The following is a 24370-nucleotide window of genomic DNA, read 5'->3' on the forward strand; positions in this document are numbered from 1 at the left end:
GAAAATAAATCCTCCAATTTCCATAATATACGTAAAAATAGCTCTCAGGATAATCACAAAATCACCAATTTAGGTTATGCATATCCAAAGAACAGTACATGCAGGCAGACGACAGTGGTGATCATGGCATGGCACTAGTGCAAGGATGATTAGACAAAAAAAAACACTGTCTCTGAAGGTTCTGTCACATGAACCATTAAATGGGTTCAATGGTAGCGCCCCCTGACGTTGGTGGTGGGCCTTGGTACAGGTTTAACATTTGCAAAAATATTCTAATGTGCTAAATCAAGACCAAATTAAAGTCAAACACAGGAAAAATAGGTAAACAATTATACAATTTTACGCAGATCTGGTGTCAGGCTGCATGACCCTCCACAACGTAAACACATATATACCACGCATTGGGTCTCTGTTTTAGAAGCATGGGAAATGTGAGTGAAAGTTACATTTGCCTTTTTGGCAGTATTACCTGCAAGTGGTTTAAAAGCACTCGACAGCTGCTAGCAAATATCAAGAAATGTGGCTTCATATTTAATGAGTTACCCATTTGTAATGCATAAAAAAACAAAAAATTGCGCCTCAAAAGGCAGTGAAGATCTAACATGCAAATTGGTAATCCTATCAAAAGATACCCGGAGACAATTACTGACCCTCAAGAAGAGTCTTTCAAATATACATACTGTGAGCAAGGGTTGATCTTTATGGTTGTGTGATAAAATTGTAAGCATTTGGAAGTTTGCTTTGAGCTGCATTTGTTCTTTTTCTTTGCAGTTTCTAGCCTTCCAGTTCAGAAACATTATGTGGCCGCAGCATTTATGCCGTTCTCCAAAATGTGAGTAGTTCTGTATGCAGGCATAGGGTTCTTTTCTTTCTCATCCACTGAATGTGTTACCTTAGTCTTGCATCATCAGGAGCCAGACGAGTAAATTATCAAACACAAATATTTTGCCAAGTTTTCATTTAGACCACGTGAGTGCTTGAGTGTGATGGAGCAGGGTTTAGGAGCCATCGAGTGTATCATCTTGTACAGCGCTGAACTTTAAGGAAACATGTATGAATAAAATACATTTAATTAAAACATCAGCAGAATGTACATTACCATAGCAAATTAGTTTTTCCTTTCCCAGACTGGTGAAGTTGTATGGTGTGATTGTTTGAATATATTGATTGATTATTACCTTGCCAAGAGTAGTTATTTTGAGATATTGATCACTGTACCCTGGCTCTTGGCTTTGAGGGGTCACTTTCGTGTTTTTACAATTGTTTGGTCAAAACTGTGTAGTAGTCTTTTAATGTTGTCTTCCTAACACAAGGTTAAAATAAATGAATATATTGAGGGAGTTATGGGCTCTGTATTTGGAGCCAGGCGCGAGGAGGAAGCTGCACCCCACAGTTACGCTTATTAACCCGGATATTGGGACCGAATATTTTAGAAGCGGATATCGTTTTGAATTTGGAGTGCAACCTTTACAAGGGCCTGCCCCTCACGTCACATGACAGTGTGACCTGGAATTATCGTCACACTCGATAACACATTACAAGACAGTGTTCAGCCGTGAACAAGTCGCATGTACGATTTTACGAAGGCGATGAAACACGTGTTGGCTTGGGAACTACTGTGAAAACGAAAATATTAAAGTGAAGAAAAACACAAGAAAGAAACAAAGAATTGATTCATTATGTTGCATGTACAATTTACATACTAACCTTGTAAACTAAAATTCTGCGTGTGCTTGGATTTATTCAATAATGACCTTTTGTTGCTTCTGCCACAATAACTAAGGGAGGCTGGTGGTTCTCTCCAACCCTTGAGCACCGTAACTAGTTCGAACCCCACAGATACCAGGTGAACTTACCATAAGCGCCTATTATCTATTAACAATACCACTGTCCAGAACGTAAACTGGTTGTTACAGTTATGATAAGGCATAAAAGAATAGAATGCAGATCCTTTAGTCATTGCTAAACAGGTTACAAGTGCTGACTGGAGTTTTCTCTTACGGAAAACAATTTAAGTTAAGACAAATGTAGGAAGGGCATATAATGAACCTTCTCCTTTTTAGCAAACAGCAAACCAATAGTCTGGAAAACTGAGTGAAAGTAAAACCTCTGTGGGCCGAATCCTTCTTAAATAGATCATGCCACCGCTCTCACCTCAATTCATTTCACAGTAGGTGCATGCAAGGTGCTTGTTGTGTGCACGTTCTTAATGGTGCTGCAGCTAATTGTTTCTGCTATTGAAAACACATATTAATAATATGCACAATTTTACATTTAATTAAAGCCTCTTTAAAAAGGAGGTTACCACACTTGACTGTTATAGGCCTACACATAAATCAAATACTGGACTAAGTTAGCCTAACAGTCAATGCCCTATTAAACAAAAAATAATGTATTAACACAGAAGGGCCTGTTTTTCACATTGAATAGTTTTATCCTCTGTGCTGCAGATGTTGCAACTTCAGAAGACTACTGTTAGTTAGTAAATAGACACCTATTTTGTATTAGACAACTGATAGTGAGGTTCTCATTGGGAAGAGACAATTACCACAGGGAAAATGATTCATGGGAAGACGTTTTGGAACAAGAAAACAACATTGAAACCTTTCCTTAGACTAATGTCTCAAAGTCTGTTCTGCTCTGGTGAGAGCATGGGGAGTGAGCCTGTTCCCAGGAATTTGCTGATATTCTATTAGTTGATGAGGAATACAAAAGAAAAAAATGTTGCAACTTAGAATTTGTGTGTTAATATTAGTGAGTTTTCCAGGACTATAGCGGAACATTCTGACTAGAGACTTGTCTCTGATCTCCAAGACTTCTCTACATGAGAGGGTACTCAGCCTAATTCGATATGTCTGCTGAAATATGACTGAGAATACATTTCCAGTCTGAGTTGCAAAAGGTTTATGCTTACGCATTGATCTTTCTCTCATCAGAACGCATTGTGGGTTTCTAAACTGACACCTTTCTTCTATTAACCCAAATATTATTTAGAATAGGGTAAATCATTTATGAAACATGCTTGTCGTATAATTACAATTTTAACTGTGAATTTGACAAACATTCTGCTTTATTTCATAATCAAATATTGATTGATGGGTTATATTAACTTCTGATGCTGAAATCTAAGATTAATGTCTAATAAATAAATAGATGAAAACTTAAAAGATCTGAAAAGAAAACCCTAACACTAACTCTCTTTATTGACTCAACAATATTATTTTAACAATCTATTGCTTATGTAAATGACTGCTCCTCATTTCTCTTCTTCAGCGTAAAAGGTCCATACGAACAGAGGCAGGGGTTATTTCATGATTATACAAGGAGATTGAGATACAGAAAACCCCACTTCATCATAGGTATGGATGGTGTTATGTGTGACCGAAGGAGATAGATCTCCTGAAGTCCCATTCCTCCCACTCATTCCTCAATCAGCGGCTTTGACTAACAATAGCCTGTCTTAATAAGTGGTGAGGGGGAGCAGAGAATGGTAGGGAGAGTGACACATGAGCCGGACATCGGAATTAGCCAGTTCAGTCACGTGGGTTTCCAGAAAGAGTCTTCATTCTGAGACTACACACTGAATTAAAACGGAGCTTAAGGTTAATTTGGAAACTATGTTGATAATGGCACAATTGATTAAAGACATTTGAACAACTCATCAACTTCAAGGGGAATGATGCATTGATGAGCCCTCGCACCAACTCGAAACTGGCTGGTAAACCCCAGGATGCCGAGAAGTGGTAAGGTCATGTCATTTTGATGAAAAAGATTACACAAAGCAAACACAAGGCGATGATGGATGGAGTACTGAAACTTTTCAGACACTCATCCCCAGTCACAGATCTGGGTTGAATCCATCATCGTTCTTTAGCTCACTTCACCACCCCAGGTCAGAACCACCCATATCCAAATCAGTCTTGACCCTGTTCTTCATGGGAACTGTCCATCCCGAAATGCCGAGCCAGGTCTTCCCTGGACCAGAAACAAGCCTCCTGGGACTAGTTTCGGGGTAGCACTACCCATTAGCAAAGCTTGCGTGAATCCAGTGGCAAAGTGAGCAAGGGACCCACTTCTGGGCATACCCTGCCAACTTAAGGCAAACTTTGAGGTGGGTGTCTGAAAAGTGTCAGCACTCCATCCATCATCTCCTTCTGTATGCTTTGTTCACCCAAAGTTGGCAGGGTATGCTCAGACGTGGGTCCCTAGCTCACGTTGCCACTGGATTCAAGCTAGCCTGGCTGATGAGGGGTGTTACCCAAAAAACGGTTCCAGGATGCTTGTTTCCGGTTGAGTGAAGACATGGCTTGGCAGTTTGGGCTAGACTGTGCCCATGAGGAACAGGGTCAAGACGGATTTGCATATGGCTGGGTCTTAACTGGGGAGGCGAAGTGAGCTAAAGAACGATGATGGATTCAACCTAGATTTGTGACGGGGCGGAGGGTAAGTGTCTGAAAAGTTTAAGTGCTCCGTCCATCATCTCTGACTAACCAAGGGAACCAAAGGGAGCACAATTAAATAATAAGCTAACAAACTACATACATTTACAAGTTGTTGACAGGAACCTTACTATAAGGCTGAAGAGTTTAAATAATCACACCGCTATAGTGAACCTGGAGTTGGATATCCCACCACATAAGTTAGACTTCAAACTGGTTAGCGTACTTGTCTTTTCCATTCTATTCCCCATGTCCTAGTGCACCAAATTATTCTGCCTCCTTTCCTTGAAAATTCATGTGAATTGACAAGGCAAGTGCAGGTTTGTCTGCTTCTTGTCTCACACTGTATATTTCCTACCCTGTGTCTTGACAGATAGCTCACATTTGCACTCAGTATTAATTTCTCCTTCAATTTGGAAAATAAATCTTTGGCAAAAATGCAGACCAGCATTCTGCAAAGCTCTACATTCTTTAATGCTGGTGCCAGCATTCAGGTTGACCACTCCTGAAAATCTTGCAAAAAATCACCTAGGGCCAGATGTACGAACCTACCAATTTGCGAGTCGCAAATTTGCTTCGTTTTGCGACTCGCAGTTTGGGACTTGCAAATTGGAATGTACAACATCGTCTCAGACACTGTTTGTGATTCCTAATGGGGTTGCAAATTGCATGCCTCATTAATATTCATGAGGCAGGTGCAATTTGCGACCCCATTAGGAATGGCTAGCAGTCCCATGGATGGTGGGCTGCTGGGGTCAGCAGACCACCATGTCTGTGACTACTTTTTAAGTAAAACAGTTTTTCTAAATGCAGCCTGTTTTCCTTGCAGTTGCAAAACAATGGTACATTTCATTGTGACTCGCTATTAGGAAGAGATGCCCCTTCTTAATAGTGACAGTCGCAAACTCTATTTTGCGAGTCAGTGACTCGCAAAATAGCGTTTGTTCATGCCAGGAACTTTTTTTGCAATCGCAAACGGGCCGATTTCCGGTTTGCGACCGCAAAAAATGGTCAAACATCTGGCCCGAGGAAATAAGAAACACTCTGGATAGCACTTCCCTTTGCTTTATTTCCAGAGCAAGAAAAAAGTTTTTCTAACATGTTTCAACCCAGGGCAGTTTTGCCCTGGGTTGAAACATGAATATGTTAGGAATGCATAGTCCATTCTTGATAACTATGATCTTATAAAGAGTCCTTCTTCTGTTTTAATTAGCCATGGAATGTTGGGGTTTGTAGTGATCCCATATCCTTTTTTACAGATAATGTTTAATTTATTACAACTCTTATGTCAATCAAAATTGTTTGAAAAAAATGAATCTAAGAAAAAATCCATATAAAAAAGTGCTTAGGGTTCAGATAACCATTCAGATTAAATTTCTTTCATTTCCCCCCCTCTGTGTGTAACTGTATATATAATTAATGAATAATCGTTTGCTTGTAATAGGTTCCACTTTTAAGACATCCTCATAACAATTTTCACAAATTACTAATTTAGTAATTCGTGATCACACACACACACACACATATACATATAGTGCTGCCTTCTATAACGAAACTCACCAAAATATGCACAGTTTGTGTATGGTCAATGGCCCAATTGGAAATTCTGTATATTCACTTTGCCATTGCCATATCAATTTGTGACTGGTTCAAGACTCACACTGGCTATCATAAGCCATTAGTGATTCTACGATTTCAACACAATTTCTATTCATGTCTTTACAGTAATTCTTCATGTTCAATATCCAGCCCAGAAGATTCCTTACCTTCTTGTTCACTTTTGGATCTCCTGCCTATGTCTCCACGTGACTATGCTGTGCTGAGAGAAAAACTAAGTCCTTCAGATATTGAAACAGCGGTATGTTGAGGATTCAGCAAATTTTTCAGTTCACTTATCCTTCAAAAGTAATTAATGACTGTAAAACGTGACAGAGTGGTACTATCTGAAAGACGTAATCATTTTAAAAGAAACAAGGTGTTAAGAGAGACTGTTTTTGCATGGAAATGCATATTGCTAAATACCTAGGTACCTCAAATTTGAGTCGGGAAGTTGTGACGTTCACATAGAAAGTGTTGTGCCTTTTGTGTAGGGACACTGTTTTTGGCAATGCAGCATTTCTTGAGTTTCTTGCTCATAATTCTATAGCCACATAAAATCGAATCACGAAACCTAATACATCTTGATCTGATATTTTAAATGAGCATTCAATTTCTATGTCCATTACCACAAATTATGCTCCAACTCTACTCTTTTTACTTCTCAAGACTACCAACATTTTATATTTTGGGATATTGCCCAGCAGTAATTTCTCATTACAAAATCTTTAACACATTCCTAATATTCGTTCTTAAATTGGCCAATTTACCACAAAATATATATACGGCCCATGAAGTTTTCTCTTAGTTCCAATCTGTACTCCCACAGGTATTTCTTCTGCAGTATTATGCATCACAGTAAAATACTAATTTGATTTGACTTTTCATTCGATTATAATGTAGACATCTTTAAAAATTCTTATTTATATTGCATATCAGAAAGTTTAATTTCCATCCTTTGCTCTTCAAAATTGAACTTTCACATGACTTAGACATTCTGGATATCCTTTTGGATCCCAAATGTTGCCTTTTTACCCAATTCAGCATTTTCTTTTAAAGTTGATAGAAGATATTGTAATGGAATACTTGGCAAATCCCTTCTGGCACAATCATCTGTAGAGTCACCTACTTAATTAATTAAATAATTTAATTTTCCTCCATGTTGGATGAATGTTGTGATCATAAGCATAATATATATTTCTCGAAAGAAAACATCGTTTCCTTTTCAAAGGTCAGTAGTTGCAAAGTTCAAAGTATTAACAAAAAAAAACTATTACTGTGTCAGTAGTGGCAAAGTTCAAAGTATTAACACAGAACCAATTACAGTGTGTCCTTCAAATGGTCAAATGGATTATTTCTATTATGCTAAGACATGCTTCTGTACAATAATGTTTTGTGAATTAATATGAGTTCACCACAACTTGTGAAACTAAAAAGAACTACAGAGCTTATTGGAAAACATATAGATGCATACTGTTACAATCATTCTTTTTCACCCATGACTAATTCAGAAAGATCTCCTAAAAGAGTTCTCTTTTAAAAATGCGCTCAAACTGCACTTTGTTTTTAGGGAGTCATGTCTCTTTCCGTAAAAAGAGAGTCTGCCATTTCTACAGTAAAACTGAGGTGGAAGCTCAAGCATGTCTGAACTGGGGTGGCAGAGTGGGCTAAAGAACGGTGATGGATCAAACCCAGATCTGTTGACTGGGGGTGAGTGTTTGATTGGTTCTGATGCTCCGTCCATCACCACCCCCATTTTGTACCGCTGTGGAAGCTCGAGCAGCCAGCACTTCAGGCTTCTGATTTTATGAGTTCAAAAACAATCATTCAGAAAATGATAGTCAGTGTGTTTTGTTGCATTTCACTTTGTACAGTAATTCTCTTTCTTTAAGAATGGTGTGCCTGAGTTAGCATTCTAAGTTGCAGATATTAAAAGGTAAAGTCTCACAACATGAGGGACAGGGAATTTGAACCAGAACTCTGTCTTCCTCCATTTAGTGGCCTGTAGTGCTCATGGGCTCCCACAGGGATAGGCTCTCGGGCCTGGTGGATTTCACAGTGCAGTGCAGCGTAACACTACAGCCGCTGCCCACCATAGTGTTACACTGCATCTGCACTAACACTAGTCTTACAGGCGGTGCCATTTCACCAAAAACAGTCCCGACTCTCGCCTGGGTCAACTCACAGCGGGTGGGCTGGGTCCATTTTCCTGGCAGCAGGCAGCTGCCACTAGCATACTGTCATTGGTAGCTGAGCGCTTCTATGCTACCAAATGAGACTCTCAATGGTAGTAGCGTAGCACTCATCTACCCATGATAGTCCGACCTCAGTCCACAGGCAGCACTGTCATTGGTAGCCAAGCGCTGCCAATGAGAGCTGCCTCATGGTGTCCCGAGATGGACCAATCATGGTCCGACCTGCCCCATTCCAGCACCCCGTATAGTGCGCACTGCGCAGGCTCGCACATCAGAAAGAAGGAGGACTTCCAGAAATTAGCAGCGTCTTTGTCGCCTCCTCTGGCTCATAGCGCTTTTTGAATCCCGGCGACCTGCCTCCAATCCTGGCAGCTGTAGTCTGTATGTCATAGTTTGCTGCCTCAGGCATTTATTGGGCAATTTATATATCCTGCGCAGCACTGTAAATGCCAAGAAGCAGTAAAAAACGAGGGAAAGTAAGCACTCAGAAAAATGGGGGAAAAGGAAAGAAAACAGATAAAACCCTGAAGCAAAAGCATGAGAAAGCACGCATAATATTGTGGGGAATGGAAGGAGAAAGCAGAAAAAATATGCGGCAAAGGAGAGGAAGGACAAAGTAAAACGGAGAAACCCCTCAGAAAAATGGGGGAGAGGAAGAAAGCAGTAAAAAAAACGAGGCAAAAGCAGGAGAAGGCAGTGGGTTTATATTTTGTGCCACCATGTGCGGTTATATGATTGTCTGGTGATGTGGATCCCATCCAGTGCCAAGGCAAGTGCTGTGGTAAGTGTTTTGGGTGCAATCTGGTGCTGTGGGTGCAATCTAGAGCTGTGGCAACTGCTGCGCATGCATGTGTGTGTGTGTATATATATGTATGTGTATATATATACATATACATATATATATATGTGTGTGTATATATATATTATCTACTGGCGGTCGCCAGTAGATAGTTATAGTTAGGACCGTGTTTTCATAGGAAATCTGAAAATTCTATTTTGAATAACTTTGGCGCCGGTTGACGAATCCTCGCGAATTTTTCAAAATAGGTGGGGCGCTCCGCCCCGCTCCTACCCTGAAAGTCTCGGGGTGATTAGTCAAGCGGGGGCCGAGAAAAAAGGGGGGTCCCAAAACGCGTTTTCCCCATGCATTTTTCCATAGGGACCTTTAGTCCAAGGTACAGCCCGAACGGCTGAACAGAATTACTTGAAATTTGGCAGAGAGGTAGTCCTCAGGTCAGGGATGTGCCTTTTGAATATCTGGAGTCAATCTGTTCAGTAGTTCCTGAGAAAATTTCAGTTAATATATATATATCTATAGGCGCGCACCGTGCGCGTACGGTAAGCATACCATACGCGCACGCTGCCATACGCTTCTGATTGGTGGTTACATGACAGTAAACATTCCAGTCGGTCGAAATCAGGAAGTGTCGGCCGCCATTTTGTTTGTTTTCAGTGCGAGAGTGAAAAAGGAAGGTGGCGAACGTGAAAAGGGGGCAGGGTAGAGAGTTCCTGACCCCCTAGCCTTTGTCAGGGGGTCCCTGAAGGACCCCGAAGGCAGAAAAAAACATTTAATTATTTTTTTTTTTTAAATCGCGGGGGCGCACGGTGAAAAACTAAAAAAGCATTTAAAAAACCGTACAAATTCACTGAAAAAACCATAGGTTTCACACACGTTATAGTTAGGAATTAGCATTTAAAAAACCTTGCAAATTCACTTAAAAAACCATAGGTTTCACACATGTTATAGTTAGGTGGATATTTCACTCGTAAAAAACCAATGAAATTCCCCCGTTATAGTTAGTTCAGATAACTATAACTCGCGCGACCGCCACTCTATCACAAGGAAGATGTCATCAGTGATGTCAAGAGTGATGCCACTGACCATGTCATGAGTGATGTAATATGTGACGTCATGAGCAGAGGATTGCGGGCACGCGAGTTATAGTTATCTGAACTAACTATAACGGGGGAATTTCATTGGTTTTTTACGAGTGAAATATCCACCTAACTATAACATGTGTGAAACCTATGGTTTTTTAAGTGAATATATATATATATATATATATATATATATATATATACACACTCACACATATATATATTACCTACTGGCAGTCGCCAGTAGGTAGTTATAGTTAGGACCTATTTTCCATAGGAAATCCGCAACATTCTATTTGGAATAACGTTGGTGTCGATTGATGAATCTTCGCGAAAGTTTCCAAACTTTTGGCCAGCTCCGGTCCGCTCTTATCCTGAAAATTTCACGGTGATTCGTCATGCGGGGGCTGAGAAAAAATGGGGGTCCCAAAACGCGTTTTCCCCATGCATTTTCCCATAGGACCTGTTGACGCAGCTACAGCCCGAAGTGCTGAACGGAATTACACCAAATTTGGCAAAGAGGTAGTCCTCAGTTCAGACTCGTGCCTTTTGCTTAAATGGTGTAAATCCATTCAGTAGTTCCTGAGAAAATCAAAAGTAAAATCACATATATATCTGGGCGGAGCCTAACCACACATCTCATCGTGAGATCTGATTGGCTGTCAGCACTTCATCCAAGAAGTGTTGGCAGCCATCTTGGGACCAATATACATGATAGCACCTCATTAAAAAGCATTGCAGTTAATAGAAGGTTTTAAGACTTTAGTTACATTATAAATCATTTGTTGATGGTACCATACTCATTTTAGGAATTGTGGTGTGTTCTAAGGTGATTTTACCATGTGAAAAAGCCTTCTGCTGTGATATCATGAATCATGTTTGAGAGAAAACTATTTTCTCATGCTTTTCCCACAGAGGTTTGGAAGGTGATCTATAAGCTAAACTGAGAGCATATTTTCTGTAAATTCACATTATCTTTCTCAATCATGTGAGAATGAAGTCTGACATTCTCAGTAAAACATGTACATCCAACAAGGGCAAAGACTGTCATTTGATTCCTTTGTGTTCTACTGCAGCTTCCCAGAGTGTGCTAAAGAACAACTAGAGCGCTAACAGTCCTACTTATGACAAACGTATGGCACACCTGAAGCCATCTTGGTTGGAATAAAGTGGTAACTCTTAAAACATTAATTTAAAAAGGAACAAAATGAGGGGGTTCATTTTGCCATAGAAAGTATGATTAGTGCTGCAGAAAGAAAAATTAGGGCACATTTTGAGTGACTACTCAAATCCTCTTCTATTTCATAAAAACATTCTGACATGCAGACTGAAACATGCACTTTCAATACCAGCAGCAGACTTCCCTGGTGAGCAGTAGCTTTACTACAGTGATCTAATGAGCAACTAGAGTGCTAACATTCTGAATTTATGGCAAATGTGTGACACATCTGAATGCCTTCTTGATGGAATCAAATTAAAACACTGAAAGTATTTCCTACTGAGGAGACTGTAGTAAATGAGGAAATTAGGAAACATCATAACAAATAAGTCTCCCAAAATGGCCACCAGAGACAAAAGAGCCCAAATGTAGCCCAAATATCACCCAGATGTAGCCCAAGTATAGCCCAATGACAGAATGTCCCAGAGTGTTCTAACGAACAACTAGAGCGCTAACAGTCTTACTTATGACAAAAGTATGGCACACCTGAAGCCATCTTGATTGGAAAAAAGTGGTAACACTTAAAACATTTAATTTACAAAGGAACAAAATGAGGGGGTTCATTTTGCCATAGAAATTATGATTAGTTCTGCAGAAAGAAAAATTAGGGCACATTTTGACTTCTCAAATCCTCTTCTATTTCAAAAACAAATTCTGACATGCAGACTGAAACAAGCACTTTGAATACCAGCAGCAGACTTCCCTGGTGAGCAGTAGTTTTACTACAGTGATCTAATGAGCAACTAGAGTGCTAACATTCCGAATTTATGGCAAATGTGTGACACATCTGAATGCCTTCTTGATGGAACCAAAATAAAAAACTGAAAGTATTCCCACTGAGGAGACTGCAGTAAATGAGGAAATTAGGAAACTTCATAACAAATAAATCTCCCAAGATGGCCACCAGAGACAAAAGAGCCCAAATGTAGCCCAAATATCACCCAGATGTAGCCCAAATATAGACCAATGACAGAATGTCCCACAGTGTTCTTAAGAACAACTAGAGCGCTTACTGTCTTACTTATGACAAAAGTATGGCACACCTGAAGCCATCTTGATTGGAATAAACTGGTAACACTTAAAACATTTAATTTAAAAAGGACCACAATGAGGGGGTTCATTTTGCCATAGAAATTACGATTAGTGCTGAAGAAAGAAAAATTAGGGCACATTTTGAGTGACTTCTCAAATCCTCTTCTATTTCATTAAAAACTTCTGATATGCAGACTGAAACATGCAATTTTAATACCAGCAGCAGACTTCCGTGGTGAGCAGTAGCTTTACTACAGTGATCTAATGAGCAACTAGAGTGCTAACATTCAGAATTTATGGCATGTGTCTGACATATCTGAATACCTTCTTGATGGAATCAAAGTAAAAAACTGAAAGCATTTCCTACTGAGGAGACTGCAGTAAATGAGGAAATTAGGAAACTTCATAACAAATAAATCTCCCAAGATGGCCACCAGAGACAAAAGAGCCCAAATGTAGCCCAAATATCACCCAGATGTAGCCCAAATATAGACCAATGACAGAATGTCCCACAGTGTTCTTAAGAACAACTAGAGCGCTTACTGTCTTACTTATGACAAAAGTATGGCACACCTGAAGCCATCTTGATTGGAATAAACTGGTAACACTTAAAACATTTAATTTAAAAAGGACCACAATGAGGGGGTTCATTTTGCCATAGAAATTACGATTAGTGCTGAAGAAAGAAAAATTAGGGCACATTTTGAGTGACTTCTCAAATCCTCTTCTATTTCATTAAAAACTTCTGATATGCAGACTGAAACATGCAATTTTAATACCAGCAGCAGACTTCCGTGGTGAGCAGTAGCTTTACTACAGTGATCTAATGAGCAACTAGAGTGCTAACATTCAGAATTTATGGCATGTGTCTGACATATCTGAATACCTTCTTGATGGAATCAAAGTAAAAAACTGAAAGCATTTCCTACTGAGGAGACTGCAGTAAATGAGGAAATTAGGAAACTTCATAACAAATAAATCTCCCAAGATGGCCACCAGAGACAAAAGAGCCCAAATGCAGCACAAATATCACCCAGATATAGCCCACATGTAGCTCAATGACAGAAGTGTGCACAACACTTATTTTTTGTGTATTTGCAGTTTTATATAGTGCAGACTTGTCAGGTATTGGAGTTCTTTACATGAGCATCGGTTACATCAAACAAGATCAAATTCATTTTGGTTGTAGACATGGGGAGATTAAGTGATTTGACCAGAATCACAGAATGTTGAGCTGAAGCAGAAACTCCAACCTGGTTCCCCAGTTGCAAAGTCTGCAGCTCTGGAAGTAAAACCACATCCTCTCCCCTAGGTGCAACATTTAATCAAGTGGTCAACTGGATAAAAAAACATAAGGATTACAAATAATTTAAAAGTTCTTTGTCGCTATTTGAAAACTCAGAAAATATGTCCTCATTTTAGTTTTTTAGAGTACTAACCATAATTTTGATGCAAATAAGACCCTCTCATATATGTAAGTTCTAAAGGAAATACTCTAGGTATTACAGTTTTGATTACATCAAGATGATGTCAGGCTTTCCACACTTTTGTAATAAATATAGAATGTTAGCAATCTAGTTGTTCATTGGGATACTGTTCAGAGGCAGAGGCCAGGGGCACGGACTCTGAAAATTGAAGGCAGGTAGGAGAGTGCAGAGGCAACAATTTGACCACACTGGGCAGGCAGGAAGGGCAGTGGCAGCACAACAGACTATGGAGGGCAGTGGAAAGGGGGGCAGGGGCAACAAACCAACAATACAGGACTGGCAAGAGAGGCTGTGCCAATATAATAGACCATTGTGGGCAGAAGGAAGAGGCAGTGGTTGTACAACCATACATGCCAACAGACCCGTTCCAGCCAGGAAACGTCCAATGTTTTTAAGCTCAAATGAGCTTTATTTGATCTGTCTCCTGTCTACAATCTCCTCTTTTTCAATGTAAGTCAAAGGGGAAAATCAATACCCCAGTTTTTTTTCAAAATCTCCCTCTTACCAAGTTCAAAATGTTCGCAAGTATGGTACATTGGATCATGGTAGGCAGGAGGAATTGGGGTAGGTACATGGACTCGGATAACAGAGGACAGGAGGGACATGGAGAGGTGCACCAAACTGACCCTACAGGGCAGGCATCAGGGTTTGCAGCAGCACAATACACCACACAGCGCATGCGGGACGGGAGTGCAGCACAACAATCCATAGAAAGCAATAGGGAGGGGACAGGACCATGCACATGGACGACAGAGAACAGAGGGGAAAGAGGCAATGGTAGCTAGCTGACCATAATGGACATACAGGAGAGAAAGCTGCAGCATAACAGACCATAAAGGGCAGGAGGGACGGATCAGGGGCATTACAATGGAACGGACAAGCCAGGAGAGAGGGAATAGGGGTCTGCACATGGAAACAGAGGGCTGGGGGCAAGGGGGCAGGGCAGGAGCAGCAAGATGACCATGGAGGTCAGGCAGGATGGGCACTAGAAACAAGACACACCATGGAGAGCAACAATGAGACTATGATGGCATACACACATACCATGGAGGGAAGGTGGGAGGGGGTCAGGGGCAGCTAGCTGACCACACAGGGAAGGTGGGAGGGGCCATGGCAGCACAGAAGACCATGCATGGCAAGCACGAGGGTTAGTGGCAGCACAATGGCTATGATGGGCAAGAAGGAGGGTGCAGGGGCATGCACAAAGGACCATGGAGGATACAAGGGAGGGTCAGGACCTGGGCACAGACAAGAGAGTTCAGGGGACGGGGCCTCACAACAGACCGCGCGGGGCAGGCAGGAGGAGCAGTTGCAGCACAACAGACCAGGACCAGGGAGGGCAGAAGGGTGTGGCAGTAAAATGGACCATGGAGGACAGGAGGAAGGGGATTGGGGCATGGCAAGTGGACAGGCAGGGTGGAGGTGGCAGGGACAGGCTACAGTCATCTGACAATGCTAGGCAGGTGGAAGGGGAGTGGCAGCTCAACAGAACACTCAGAGTAGATAGGAGTGGCAGGTCCAAGGAACATGGTGGGCAAAAAGGATGGAGCAGGGGCATACACATCGGAGGGCAGGGGGAAGGAGAATAGGGGCAGCAAGCTAAGCACAGAGGCTAAGCAGGAGGTCAATGATGGGCCATAGAATTGGGCAATGGAGGGCAGGAGGAGTGGACTGGTACATCATGCTAAATGGAGGGCAGTGGCAGCACATCAGACCATGCATGACAGGAGGGAGGAGGCTAGTCCATGGATTCAGACAACAGAGGATAGGGAGGAGGTGGATGGGGCAGCAAGCTAACTGTTCAGAGAAGTTGGGTATTAGGAACTTCATTGTTTTTAAAATGTGTGTCTGTGCGAACTACTTAATATATGAACAAGTATGCAGCATAATCTCACTTTTATTCAGGAAGAAGAGGACGTTTGTTACTGTGACTCCGGGCTCACTCGGCAGAAACACCCCCTGACCCTCCACCCCCCATCGCAAAATGTAATGCCCGTGAAAAGGGTAGGTGGACGCAGTGTTATATAGAACATAGTCCTGAGAGCACGATTGAAAATGAAAACTAGATATAGTATATGGTATAAACTATGCACCAAAAAGTGTGATATAAGATGAACCAGGGCGTGAAATATAATATGCAATACATTGTGCTCAATGACAGATTCATTGGAGAGCGCGAGATAGCACAGGCACTAGCGCGTGCTATGCGATATGCGCCTTGGAGTGTAATATGCACAGGGCAGTGTTGTGTAACTTAACTAGTCTCTAAAGTTGTAATATAAAATATGTGCTGGGGAGTGTAACGTTGCATATGCACTGTGACAAAGATATGGATCCCAGATTGTAATATGTATGGCATAGAGCTGTGCGTTATAACATAGGCATCGAGGAAGGCACGTTAGATGGGGCAATATAACCCGTGCAAAGCCAAGTGTGGCATGACATATTCACGGGGTGGTGTTACAGTGCACATGGGCTAGAGAGTGTCATAGCATACGCACTAGCTGGTGGAATACAACACAGAGGTGTGAGGTACTCGGCGGGCACTGGTGGGTGTAACACAGCATTGGGCTCAGCCAGGAGCACGCTGTGACTCTCAAGTGAGGTTCGTCTCCTTTCCAGAGAGTAAAATAAAAAGTATTACACATCCGGTGGTGGATGTGTATTTTATTAACCGTGAGGGTTTTTTTTTGCATAGTTTGGTCGAATTTTTGTCGAATCCCCTTTGAATGGCTTGGTGTGCGTGTATATTAAATGTGCCCGTCAATAGCTACCCATTTTTGTATAAATAAACGACAACAGTGTCTACTTGGAGAGTACCCACCGGTGGGGGCGCCGGGATTAGGCACGGTAGGGCGTCAGACACGTCAGAGCTTCACTAGCGGTGTAAATACATTCCATGTGGATTCATTCTATGCATAGTCGCCTTTTAATGAATATCACGCACATCGTCATGGTGATAGGTACATACGGTTTGTCCAGCAGGTCCTAGGTGTTTCTATAAATATATATATTTTTAAAATAATAAAAAACAAAGGCCGGCCCCGGGGGATGGGGTCCCCGGGGCCATAAGTGGCCTGAGGAGGGGGGCAACGCAGCCCCCTCCTAAAGAATAAAAAAAAAAAAGGCCATGACCTGGGGGTTGGGGTCCCCGGGGCCGATTAAGGCCTTGGGAGGGCCAAATTTATTTTTTTCAACAAAAAAAATTAGGGTGCACGCCCTGGGGGATGGGGTCCCCAGGGCCAGTAAATTAGAAAAAGAAGGGGGGCCACACAGCCCTCCTTCTTAAAAAAATAAAATAAATAAAAGACCGGCATCGCGCCGGAGGCCACGCCCCCTCCTTGCTGCACTCAGCAAACGCACCCCCTGGCCAGTTGTAAGTTGAGAAATTAATTCCCCTTCAATACTGAGGGTCCCTGAGGGCCAACTAGCCCAACAGGTATCTCCAGTATGCGCCAGGGAGCTGCGTTGCAGACAGGTGTTCTGAGGCCACGCCCCTTTATACACCTCTATGCAACGCAGCTCTGTGGCGCTTACTGGAGGTACCTAGTGGGCTAGTTTGACCCTAGGGACCCTTAGGACTCAAGGGGACTTAATCTCTCAACTTAGAACAGCCACAGGGCACGTTTACACAGTGGTGAAGGGAGGGGACGGGGCATGAGGTGACGTGTACAAACATGCCCTGTGGCGCGTTTTAAGTTGGGGAAATAATTCCCTTTCAATCCTGAGGGACCCTGGGGGCCAACTAGCCCACCAGGTGCTTCCAGTAAGCGCCTTTGCTCTGCGTTGCAGAGAGGTGGTGCAGGCCGTGCCCCTTTTTACACCTCTCTGCAATGGCGCTTACTGAACGTACCTAGTGGGCTATTTTGCCCCTAGGGATCCTCAGGATTCAAGGGGACTTAATCTCCCAACTTAAAAAACGGCCACAGGGCGTGTTTACACAGTGGGGAAGGGAGGGGACGGGGCCTGAGGTGACGTGTGCAAACAAGCCCTGTGGCACGTTTTAAGAGGTAGTTTTAATCCCCTGCCCTATTATATACTAGGGGCTTACAGAGGAGGTCATGCTGCTCACTGAGGGCCCCTGGGGGCTAACTAGCCCACCAGGTGCTTCCAGTAAGCGCCACTGAGCTGCGTTGCAGAGAGGTGGGCCAGGCCGTGCCACTTTTTACACCTCTCTGCAACGCAGCTCTGTGGCGCTTACTGGAGGTACCTAGTGGGCTAGTTGGACCCTAGGGACCCTCAGGATTCAAATGAACTTAATCTCCCAACCAAAAACGGCCACAGGGCGTGTTTACACAGTGGTGAAGGGAGGGGACGGGGCCTGAGTTAACGTGTGCAAACAAGCCCTGTGGCGCGTTTTAAGTTAGGGAAATAATTCTCCTTCAATCCTGGGGGACCCTGGGGGCCAACTAGCCCACCAGGTGCTCCCAGTAAGCGCCACTGCACTGCGTTGCAGAGAGGTGGTCTAGGCCGTGCCCCTTTTTACATCTCTCTGTAACGCAGCTCTGTGGCGCTTACTGGAGGTACCTAGTGGTCTAGTTGGACCCTAGGGACCCTCAGGATTCAAGGGGACTTAATTTCCCAACTTAAAACGGCCACAGGGCGTGTTTACACAGTGGGGAAGTGAGGGGACGGGGCCTGAGGTGACGTGTGCAAACACGCCCTGTGGCACGTTTTAAGAGGTAGTTTTAATCCCCTGCCCTATTATATACTAGGGGCTTACAGAGGAAGTCATGCTGCTCACAGAGGGACCCCAACGCATAGTGTTCCCTAGTGTATGTAGGTGTTTTTACTGTATTCTGAGTGTCTTTTAACATAGCACTGGCTCTAGGACTGGTTAGTCAGACTCAGTTACCACCAGTATCCGTCTGAAAAGGTTGAGGGTACAGGATGATTTTGCAACAAGGCTTCTTTCTGCTCTTCTGTTTGTTCTTTCTGCATGTTATCCTTCTTCCTGCACTTTTCTTCGTCTTTGAGGACTTCTGTTGCTTCTTTCTGCATTTCTTTTTTTTCTTTCTGTGCGTTTTTTCTTCTTTCATCACATGTCCTATCTCTGTAGGCATAGTTAGAAATTAGTATTTAAAAAACCTTTGAAATTCACTGAAAAAACCATAGGTTTCAGGCACGTTATAGTTAGGAATTAGCATTTAAAAAAACCTTAGAAATTCACTGAAAAAACCATAGGTTTCAGGGGCGTTATAGTTAGCTGGACTTTTCACTCGTATAATGTTATTGATTGTAACTCGTGAATAAATCTATAACGAATTACACCTAACGTGAGTGCTGGCCCTAATTTACTGTAAAAAGTAAGGAGCTGGAAATATAGCGGTCTGCCACCGCTGGACCAGGCACCCGCTCATGAGTGCGGTAACAGGCAAGACAACGGAGCAGCGATATATATAAATATATATATATATATATAAATATATATATATATATATATATATATATATATATGTCAAGACAGCGTCCTGCTGTCGAAACGCGTCATGCCGAGCACTTGCTGTGAGAAATGTAGCTGTTCGTGGATGTAATAAACCTGCACATTTAACCTTAAAAGGCACGTTGTGGTCCGTACCTGCTTAATGCTGAGAGAAGCGTGTCAGGATTGTGTATCTTCATATATATATATATATACTATTCCCATGTCTTTACCCCCGGTATTCCAAGGAAAAAACAAGAGCGATACACCTGGAGACTGCATAATAATTTTATTGTGCACCAAGACAACACGTTTCGGCGTAAGCCTTTATCGAGTGATTTGGTGTGTGCAAATTTCCTCTTAGAAATACAGGCAAATGTTCATAGAAACAAAAAGCATACTTCTGTTAATTCATCTTAGTTTCTTTTGCTGCAGTAAATTGAACTGCTATTGGAATGACATCAGTTAAAAACACATTCAATACATATAAGTATGAGTATTAATTATCATATTTTCAGTACCGTCTCACAGACAATTCATTGTTTGCGCTGCAATTCTAGATCAATAAAGTTATTTCAATCTCAAGTAACAGCCATCAGTTCCCCGCTGCCCTGCTTTTTGCGTTAATAGACAATAATAAAGTTAATTCATCTTAGTTTCTTTTGCTGCAGTAAATTGAACTGCTATTGGAATGACATCAGTTAAAAACACATTCAATACATATAAGTATGAGTATTAATTATCATATTTTCAGTACCGTCTCACAGACAATTCATTGTTTGCGCTGCAATTCTAGATCAATAAAGTTATTTCAATCTCAAGTAACAGCCATCAGTTCCCCGCTGCCCTGCTTTTTGCGTTAATAGACAATAATAAAGTTCATTCAAACCATACAATTCGACTAATGACATTTTTGGACGTACTGGCAGATTAACACAGGATTGGGATTTGCAGGGACACGCAGCCTGCTTGTGATGATAGACAGCAATAAAATGTTGCTTTTAGACTTGTGGGCAGGATTCAGAAAATCCTGCAATACCACATACCGCTGTTCTTCATCACCTTCCAATAGTGAGTACTACACTCAATGGGTCACTTCTTGGGTCATTCCATTATCCCCAATGGTCGGGACGTGCACCATGTCCCTGAAGAGTCACCAGTGTGTGATCCGACTTGTGATTGAAATGACGTGTGAGAAAGTGTGTGAAAGAACCCCAAAATAAATAAATGTGAGAAAGTAATCTCAAAATGAATAAATGTGAGGAGGTAATCGACTCAGGGAAGTGTCCATTTACGGCAACTAACACCTCATCCTGTAATTAGGAATAATTAGGAGTATGCATGTCTACATTAATTAGTGATGCCTTAACGCCCTTTATCTATGGGTTGCAATAGGGTGGGTGATAAAATTGCTCTACAGCAATTAAATCCCGTATAGTTTAATTTTATGGGCAGATCCTGAAGTTACCTCACATTAAAATAGGTGAAATTAGTTAACATCTTTCTGAATGGAAGCCATAGAGGCTATCTGCTGGTAATTCTAACATCCTATGTGGATTGCCAGTTCCACTCCACTGTTCACCCCATTCGGAGTTTTGGTATTGAGATCAATAATGTATCTCGACTCTAAGATGCAGAGATCTTTCTCTCTGTCCCCTCCTCTCTCATGTGGCAGAACCCTATCTATCTCGAAAAACTGCAGTAAACTGTTGTTACTGTTATGCTTCTCAGCAAAATGCCTAACTGTGGGATATTTAAAATCACGGTTGGTTATGGCACGTAGGTGTTACAGAATTCTGATTTTTAACTGCAGTTTCGTACTGCCTACATATTTGAGACCACACGGACACTCCAAGATATAGATAACATATTCACTGGTACATGTGATCAATTTCGCAATGGTCTTTGTGATCCCCAAATATGTAGTGTACGTCCTGCAGCTTTTACTTTTCTTGCATGCTTTGCAGGAGTTACATGTTGAATTTGGATTAAACTTAGAAAAATGCCATGGATATGATGGAGGCTCTACAATGGCAGGAGAGGAAGTTGGCGTACAAGCCATAATAAAGAGGAAATATCCTAAATCTACTTTTGCTCACTGTGCTGCACATAAACTTCATTTGGTTGTTAGTGACCTGAATGCTGTTTCTGATATATGGAATTATATATGCACAGTGAAAGTCATAAAGAAGATTTCATATTCCCAATGTGAGGGAAACATAATGGACAGCAAAATACAAGAGCATTAGCATTTTTAGCTCAAACTTTGAAGAAAGTTTTAAGCAATTAAGCTTACTGCTTACTACAGTATCAGGGATAACATGTCAGGATGCATATCAATTGCAATGTTCCTCAAGCACATTGAGCTTTCTCTTTTGCTTGTCCATAATTTCAGATTACTCTTCAAGATTGGAATATGTAAGCTGGGCTCTCCAAGCTGTTCAGCTTGATATCCTCAAGGTGTGTAATCACGTGCAAGACCTTCTGACTGTGTTCCGTGATTAAAGACAAAAATCAGAAGAGCAATTTAAGAAAATGTTTTCAAATGTTCAAACAATGGCAGAAGAATTGAACATCAAACTGTTTGCTCCCAGACAATATGGCCGGCAAGTATTTTGTTCTAATTTTGGTTTCTCTTCTATGGAAGAATACTATCATCAGTCTATCTATGTGCCATACATGGACTCTGTCATCGCATCAATAGAAAGTCGTTTTGGCAATGAAAACAAGAAAAATTTGAGTCTGTTCTCACTTTATCCAAAACACATGGCAGCAATGGCACTTGAGCAATACAAATGCCTTATTGCAAACATCAGAGAAATTTATGACATTGAAAACCTGGAAGCCAAAGCACTCTCATGGTTTGAGATCTGGTCAATGAAGGATGAGCAGTTTGACAATGGATTTCTGGATTTCCAAAATCATGCAGGTTTATTTAAATCAGTCAAGCGAGCAATTCTCATTGCTTTCACATTACCAGTGACCATTTGTACAGTGGAAAGGTCTTTCAGTACAATGAGAAGGGTGAAAACCTGGTTGAGGTCGACAATAGCCGATGATCGCTTATTGGTTTTATGCTTGATGAGCATGCATCGAGCTAAAATTTATGAATACAAACAACAGATGATTGAAAAAGGAATTGATAAATTTACACAAGACTACAGACATCTACAGTTCCTTTTTTGAGAAAAAGTAATTGATAATTTTGTACAAGAATACAGACATTTACAGTTCTTATTTGAGATCACTAAACGGTGAACAAAAACTGTATAAAACTACTCATTGAAAAATGCGATTGTTAAATTTCCGCAAGAGTGTAGATGTTTGCAGTTCCTAACTTGTAACAGCTATCATGGTTAAGTTTATATGTTTTATTTTCCAACTTGGATGAAAATAGTTGTTATTTTATCTATATTTATATATTTATTTGTATTTTTTTTATTATATTTTAGTTAATACATGTTCAAAATAAATACATTTGTCATATGTTTTAATTGACATTTGTTTGTGCACGTTAACACCAAATACAGATTCTATATGCTTTTTTTATAATTTAGTAGTGCATCGATCATGTGGGTAAGAATAATGTGGTGCATTCAATAGTGGTGACATAAAAACAGATTAGAGGGCGTGGCCAAGATGGCAAAGTAAACGGACTTGCTTTTTCAGCGTTACATCTGCACTGTGGGGGACGGCGACTCAACAGAGGCTAAGCACCCAGAGAGCCCAGAGTCGCGACATGCTTATTAAGCCTTGGTTTGGCAGAGCTCAGAGCGGCCTACAGAGGACGAGGTTATTAGTGCTGTTAGATACCTGTGGTTGAGAGGCTGAATGATCTTTGCATTCCAGCTTGGATGCCTGGTTCACGAGGGCTAGATCCTATGGGTCAGTGAGCAGCCCAGAGAGAAATAGGCGGGACCGAGAGGTGATGGCTGCCTGCACACAGAAGTTTGAGGGCACCTGATTTCACTCTGGTGGATGCCTTAGGAGGTTCTTTGGGGATTCCCACGCACCATCGGGATTCAGTGCTCTTCCGACGCACAGGTGCGGAACCATGGCCTCCACCAAAGACAAAAAAGACAGATCCATCAAGTATATGCTTATTAAAGACGCAACAGACTCACAAATTGAGAAAGCACTCCTAGAGGACACTAAACAGCTGGATGGTGACGGGGGCATGGAGAGCTCTGTGACACGCAAGTTTCTGGAAGCACTATTCGCAAAGCTGTGGGAGGATCTTCAGACAGCTAAAAAAGACCTCACTATGGAACTCAGGGAGGCACTCCGAGACATCGACGAGGTGGGAGAAAGAGTGGCAACCTTGGAGGAGGGCTCCTTAACTAGATATGATGAACTTGAAGTCCTACAACAGGAGATCATTCGCCTACAAGACCAGCAGTTAGATCTCCAGGCCCATGCTGAGAACTTTGAAAACAGGTCGCAAAGATACTACATTTGCATAGGGGGAGCCCCTACGTGCACAGAGGGATCGGATCTGGAGGGCTATGTCCAAGCCTTATTTAGAAACGTCCTGGGAGACAACACCTGAGTTCCAGGGGAGGCTGGTGAAATTTGAAACTGGTGTGGCGTATGCAGAACTAATCAACATATGCGAGCGAGCGCAGCAAGCGAGCCCGACAACAATCAGGGGAGTGCGGGGGCTTCTCCCCCTTGAAGATTTTTTTTATAAATTGGCATCTTTTTGGTGCGATTTTCAGCACTATTTCTGTGATAAATGGACTAAAAAGTCAGTTCTTCTAGGCATTAATAAAAGAAAACTCATACATTATTTCATGAATTTCTGAGTTGCCAAGCAAGTCTGACTTCTGAAGAGGGCTAGGGTACTACGCAAGACTGCTTTGGCTCTACCCTTTCCAATAGAAAACACTAGTTAGCGATGTGAACAAGTTCAATGGACAAATCTGGGGTCTACTCTAGGGAGAGTCCCTCTCCTGAGAAAGAAATTTAAAAAAGATTGCAAATGGTGCATTTTAAAGCAAATGAATGCAGCAATAAAGCAAGGCTTATTAAGCAGTGGGAACATATAGTCTTGAAATATTAAACACATTAAAAACTTCCCCAGGCCACTAAAGTAGAGCAGC

General features: G+C 41.8%; 1 protein-coding gene across 1 annotated transcript in view; it reads left to right on the top strand.

The window, feature by feature from the left end:
- The window catches only part of STAT4 (signal transducer and activator of transcription 4), a 772166-nt gene that overhangs the window by 614046 nt on the left and 133750 nt on the right, over positions 1–24370 (top strand). The window contains exons 22-23 of the mRNA XM_085648785.1: positions 772–832; positions 6165–6297. Of these exons, the coding sequence (XP_085504911.1) occupies positions 772–832; positions 6165–6297 (194 nt within the window). The remainder of the gene's footprint in view (positions 1–771; positions 833–6164; positions 6298–24370) is intronic.

This window comes from Triturus cristatus, chromosome 3_2 (assembly GCF_964204655.1).
Source record: "Triturus cristatus chromosome 3_2, aTriCri1.1, whole genome shotgun sequence".
In the NCBI taxonomy this organism is placed as follows: domain Eukaryota; kingdom Metazoa; phylum Chordata; class Amphibia; order Caudata; family Salamandridae; genus Triturus; species Triturus cristatus.